The 6263-nt window shown below is 35.4% G+C and overlaps 2 protein-coding genes across 2 annotated transcripts; both read left to right on the top strand.

Annotated features, from left to right (window-relative positions):
* LOC127066978 (splicing factor ESS-2 homolog) lies at nucleotides 1-1888 on the top strand. Its single transcript, XM_051001365.1, has 2 exons — nucleotides 1-1276; nucleotides 1363-1888. Exons 1-2 carry the CDS (start codon nucleotides 126-128, stop codon nucleotides 1667-1669), a joined length of 1458 nt encoding a protein of 485 aa, XP_050857322.1. The 5' UTR covers nucleotides 1-125; the 3' UTR covers nucleotides 1670-1888.
* Nucleotides 1889-1905: 17 nt separating this feature from the next.
* Nucleotides 1906-4714, top strand: LOC127066971 (uncharacterized). Its single transcript, XM_051001355.1, has 5 exons — nucleotides 1906-2440; nucleotides 2529-2883; nucleotides 2969-3594; nucleotides 3664-4048; nucleotides 4156-4714. Exons 1-5 carry the CDS (start codon nucleotides 2347-2349, stop codon nucleotides 4562-4564), a joined length of 1869 nt encoding a protein of 622 aa, XP_050857312.1. The 5' UTR covers nucleotides 1906-2346; the 3' UTR covers nucleotides 4565-4714.
* Nucleotides 4715-6263: the final 1549 nt, after the last annotated feature.

The raw sequence follows: 6263 nt of genomic DNA, 5'->3' as shown, positions 1-6263 counted from the left end.
ATTATTAAACGAATTGCGTACCACTACATTGACGCAATTAATTTTGACGTATATTCCGTTTATGTTGCAAGTTTTCTGGAAAAAGTATTGTTTATGCGTTATCGTTATTGTATATAAAATTAATTATGGAAACTCCTGGATCTCGGGCGCTCGAAGCTGCTAAAAATCTGAATGACTTGGCGATTTTTAAAAAACCAATTGGTGTTGCAAAGAAAAGTAAACACGTTCATTCGAAAATTTTAGATGAAGATACGTATATTGAAAAGATGGGAGAAATTATACAGAGAGATTTTTTTCCACATCTGGAAAAGCTTCAGGCTCAGAATCAGTATTTGGATGCGTTAGAACAAAATGACGTGAAAAGAATGAGGGAGCTTTATGAGAAATATAGTTCTGGCCGACCTGCTACAGAGAGACCTGCCAGTCCAGCTACTTTTGAAACTCCAATACGTAAGGATGAATCAGAAGATGAACATTTCAGATCTATAAAAGTAACCAGAGATATACCTTGTAAAACAGAGTCAAAAGAAAAGGATATAGAGGATAGAGTAGGTTTAGATACATTTTTAAGTATTAATACTAGCGAGGATAATGCAAGTTTTGAAGAAATGATGGTTGAAGCGGAGAAAAGACGTAAATTAAAATATGCATGGCTTTACGAAGCTGAAGAAAAATCAAATTTACTTACTATAGAAAAATCTAACAATAGTCCTTTAGCCATTGAAAATGAAAACAAGAGACAACCGGTATTAGACACTTGGAATTATAAAAATAAAAATTATATTATGTATATTCCTGATGGCGTAGAATTAACACCAGATGAAAAGGTAGATTTAGCAAGAAGGAAACAGATGGTAATGCATGAAAATACACGACTGAGAGTGAATCCATTCAATGAGCAACAGAATAAAGAAACTATTAATGAATTGGCAAAGCATCAATCAAAAGTTAACGACGGTAAAATTGGGGTAGATGGAAAGGAAGTTGTAAAAAATGCAGCGCCAACGGTGAATGGATATAGCTTCGTAGCTACTCCTAGTCCTAGACCAGGAGAATGTGAAAGTCCGTTGATGACATGGGGTGAGATCGAAGGAACTCCTTTTAGGTTGGATGGCGGTGATACTCCATTGTTGAGAACTAGTCAAGGCCCTTCATTTAGGATGGCAGAACCACCAAAAAGAGAACAAATCGCTTTACAATTAGCCGAGAAAGCTGGTGAACGGCATAGAGATAGGAAGAATAAAGCGCTCGAAGCAGCAAGAAAATCGTTGGCGACGTAAGTATAAAAATGAAGTATGATTTTTACTTTAATCAGATTTATGTCTTACATTTTTATTATTTTTCTTCATTTCCTTATTATAGACCTTCCCCAAGATCGACCATCGACAGGTTAAGTACCATGTCACCCGCAGCAAGAAGACTGGCAACGCAAAAGCTTCGTATAGCGCATACTCCTTCGCCTCGAAGAGTTTCTTTATCGAGAACACCGTCTATAGGTATCAGGACACCGACTACACCTAGAGCAAATACACCATTAAAACGTGACACAGATTCAACGTCGGAAAGAAGTAATGGTAGTAGCCGAAGATCGGACGGTCCTGTTCTAACAGACAATTTACTCAATTTACCACCTCAAAGACAAAGGGCTTCTGATTTCTTTAATAAATGAATAAATAAAAATAATCGGATTTTATCCCGACTTTATAAACGACTTTTTGCATACTGCAAATGAATGATATTACCATATTGGTGAATATAAAAAACGTACGAACCTTGTAAATACGAACTTTATTAGTAAAAATATAGTTATTGTATAATAACGATTATTATAAATTAATACTATGTATGATGAATCAGCGAAATATAATACTTTTAGTTTTTCAATGAATGTATCGATTTCTTTTTCAAAGTTATCACGTTCCAACTGCGGCTCTGATAAAAATTTTTCAAAAGATATTTCCTCTTTTATGTCCTCGCAATAAATTTTTCTTACAATTTAATTTATTCCAATATGTCACGCTTTGTATTCTATGTTCGGTCACGTCTCGCATTCTTTCTCACAACAAGGAAATAAAATACACGATATCTCGATGATCCTTTTAATAACTGAGAAATATGCCGGAAGAAATTAAAAACGATAAACAAATGTCCGACAACCGGAAATGTATATAGTTATGAATAAAGACGAGGCAGAGACGCGGAATAAAATGACAACAATGAAATGAAACGAACGACATAGTGGCAAATCATTGCAACATCTTTTTTCTCGACCGGATGGAATTCTTATATAAATGAGAGAAAAGAAGAGAATTAATCAAGTACAGAGTACAAAGTAACTACGTGATAATGTGGTCGACTTGGGTAAAGGGTATAACGTTATTGCTCTTGATCTCTTCTGTCTTGGCTCAAGATGGATGCGCTTGCGGCAATCTTGGATCAGGTATTCAAATATTGAACTTTTATCATATATTAAATTTTTATCAAACGTCTTTGTTAAGTTAATACATCGAGACGCATTAAATGCTCAGGTAACAATCCATGCAGCTGTAACGACGTCATCGTTAAAGCTACCGAAGTGACGAAACCTATACAATATGTATCTCCAGAAGCAATAAACGAAGCTGTAATAATCCGTGAAGGTGGAAAACCGGGATGTTCTGAAACGCAAACTAATACATTGATTACATCGGACTTTAGTACTGCGACTACACAATCGGATACTACAACTACTGTAATTGATAATACGTTAACTCCAAGCAATGGTATTTCTAGTTCGTCTATCAACCTAGACGTTCCCAATAAATATTCTTCCTCCGACTTGATCAGTGTCACCAGTCAGACAGAAGTTCCTCCTTCGGATAATAATGTCCAAATAGTACCTAGGTAGGTAAAGCGATAAATTAAGCATATTCAATAAGATTTTTTTTTTATGTGAAAATGATGAATAATTCCAATGATCTTTCAACAGTTTCTCGCCTATCAATAATCTTTGCAATCCGAGCAAACTAACGGCATTACACACAACATTAGGAACACGCGTTAAAGTAACTCCTGCGTATCCTGTTAAAATGAGATGTTGTAAAGGTAGTCCTTATCAAGAATGTATCAAGTACATATCGGGTATTCGTGGTAATCCTTCTAGCGTGACAACTCACATCGGAACTCCTACCGGATTGCCTCAATTCGGAAGTGGAAGTTACAGCTCTAATATCATTTACGATATTCCTACACCTTTTGGAACTCCTAACGGACTGTCTCAATCAGAATCCGGAATTGGAAGTTACGATACCTCTAGTATCATCAACGAAACTCCTTCTCTTTTTGGAACTCCTAACAGATTGTCTCCACTGGGATTCGGAAGTGGAAATTACGGTAGCTCTAGCACCGTTTACGATGTTTCTAATCCCTTCGGAACTCCTAATGGATTGTCTCAACCAGGATTCGGAAGTGGAAGTTACAGTACTTCTAGCATCACCTACGATACTCCTACTTCTTTCGGAAATACCAACGGATTTCCTCAATCTGAATTTGGAAACGGAGGTTACACTAGCTCTAATAACATCTACGGTACTCCTTTTGGAACTGCTCCAAATGGTAAGTAACATTTTACGATAAAGATCATTTTAACGAGAACAAAAATGATTCATCTATTATATTTAACAGGATTTCCATCGCAACGTCGACCACAAGACCAATTACCAGCAGATCCCATATCGTTGACTCTTGCTTATAAAAATCTGGTTGCACCGCAGATATATTATAACAAAGGAAAGAAATTAGTATCGGAGGGAAGTATATCGTTCGGACATAGAACATTGCCGGTCGAACTGAAGAAAGAAAAGAAATTGATCGATGTACCCGAAGAAAAACTTGTTATCGTCGATAGGCCTATCGTCGAATTGAAACACTCTCCTGCAAGTTCTACGATAATCGGAGAGAACGACGACGACGACGATGATAATCTTGCCGAGCTTGAAGCTATGGAGCGAGAAAATTTGGAACAGAGAGAACAAGTCAATCGCGTGAGAACGAATTTTTTAAGTTACGGGTAAGGAAAAATTTATACGAGATAAATAGAGTCGAACATACACGCACATACCGTAATTTTTGTAATTATCATCAAATTTCGATTATGTCATTTCATAATTATTCCAGAGACGTAGGTTACCGACCAATCGATATAAACGTTGTCGAGCCAGGCCTCACCATAAACATACCTTCGTCAAATCCTCAAGGAGTAGATCAAAGGATTGTACCAAATGGAGAAGAAAATGGCGTAGGTGGAAAATTAATTGGAACAAATGTAGGATATAAATCGAAAGGATCTTGCGGACCAACTGGACCACCTTTACCAGGCTATATACCAGGAGCTGTAATAATCAAAAACGAAGTCGAAACGGAGATACCAAGAGATATTGAACAGATTGACACGAATTCTTACAACTACAACGTCGATAACATTGAAACTAACGAGGACATCCAACTTGGTCCAGAATCAGGAATCATAGCCAGATTACGCAATGCAGCACGAAAACATTCGGTATCGTCCTTGTGTTTTCAATGATGACCTACTTTAGCTCGCTCGAATACATGGAGAAATTCTAATCGTCTATTAAATATCAAACGTATCGTTTGAAATCTTTATCGTGCCATCTTGTTTCGAGTATAAAATATTTACTTGAAACATGTGATACATTTAGCGAATATACATACATATATCTAATAAAATAAAAGATTATTTATGATATCTATAAAAATTAATTCAATACCTACACACTATACCTATTTTCCTTTATCCAAGACTATTGAACATAATATATTCTCGATAATTATATTCAGACCATAAGATAACTAAACGTTCTAAAAATAATTTTCAAAGTATCTAGATATATTTTAGTAGACACATACACACACACATAAACAAAAAGATGAATTTTAGTTGATTTTCAAAGGACTGTTTAAGAGCCAAGCCGATTTGTAACGTGAACGAACTCATCCACGAAGATCCTCCTCTTATGTTTGCGTACATCGAAATTTATGGTCTGCCTTCGACTTCCTTAACCTAAAGCACGGCTGTCAACGCATCATAAAACGCTACGGCCGAGAAAAGGGAATCCGCGTGCTGGTTCGAGACCACATGGCAGAACACGATGATTGTCTCGAAGGAAGCATAATGTATCCCTGAAAAAGAGAGAGAGAAGGAGAGATAGAGAGAAAGACGCCCGTCTTTCTATTTAAAGAATCTCCAAAGCTAGGCCCAGGGCATGACCTTACTGTGAGAATATTTTGTCTTTTTCCTTCTTTTCTCTTTTTTTTTCTCTATCTTTCTCTCTCTCTCTCTCTCTTTTTCCTTCAAACCACGTAGATGAACTTTACGATACCATTCTTTCAGTGTTAGTAACATGATTTGTTTCATTTACATATGCTACTGTAAATTGTCGTATCGTCGTGGATAAATCACTTCGCGTGAAATAATATCTCGACGTTTAATTAATGGATGTTTGAAGGTACCGAATGAAATATCTATTCATTAATTATGTATTCACTTTGAAACGTAACAATGAAAAATCATCGACTTTCGTATGGTTGCTACTCATTCAATCGATATTTCAAAAAATTGTTTATCAGTATTAGAAATAAGTAATCAATATTTATAATAAAATATCAGTGCATCACATAAATGATCGACATTGCATCGATCGATATAAAAATCGTCAATGTTTTGATTAAAATATTTGCAGATATAATAATTCGTCAACATTTGAAATGATATGCCCAGTATTTACAATAAACTAAGACGGTCTCTGATATTTAATTATCTATACTGTCCAATTAAATTGCGAAGATATAAATAAAATATGTATAGTCAAAATGGCACGTAAAAATGTGATACAGAAATTCGTTGTTTATTCTATTCCTTGAATTTTCAAAATAAACAAAGATCCTTGCCGTAAACGTACGATGTTATATCAATTTTGATCTCCTGTTAAGAAGGAAAAACGTGAGTAAAAAAGACGCGTGAGTTAAGATAAAAAAAAAATAAATAAATAAAACAACGTGAGAAATCTTGTAAAAGATTAATTTTTCTTAATCGAATATAAACGACGATTGCAATGTTATCACTATTTTCTGTTACGATTTATTATCTTTGATGTTGTTAAGATACCGCACGATCACCGTGCCAAATCTCGAGCTGGATTTGTAAATCTTCAACTATATAAAGCTGACATCTTTCTTTCTGAGAACATAACGAGTTTGAGATC

Source organism: Vespula vulgaris, chromosome 10 (assembly GCF_905475345.1).
Source record: "Vespula vulgaris chromosome 10, iyVesVulg1.1, whole genome shotgun sequence".
In the NCBI taxonomy this organism is placed as follows: domain Eukaryota; kingdom Metazoa; phylum Arthropoda; class Insecta; order Hymenoptera; family Vespidae; genus Vespula; species Vespula vulgaris.
Note: the sequence above shows the minus strand (reverse complement) of the source record. Positions and strands in the feature narration are given on the sequence as shown.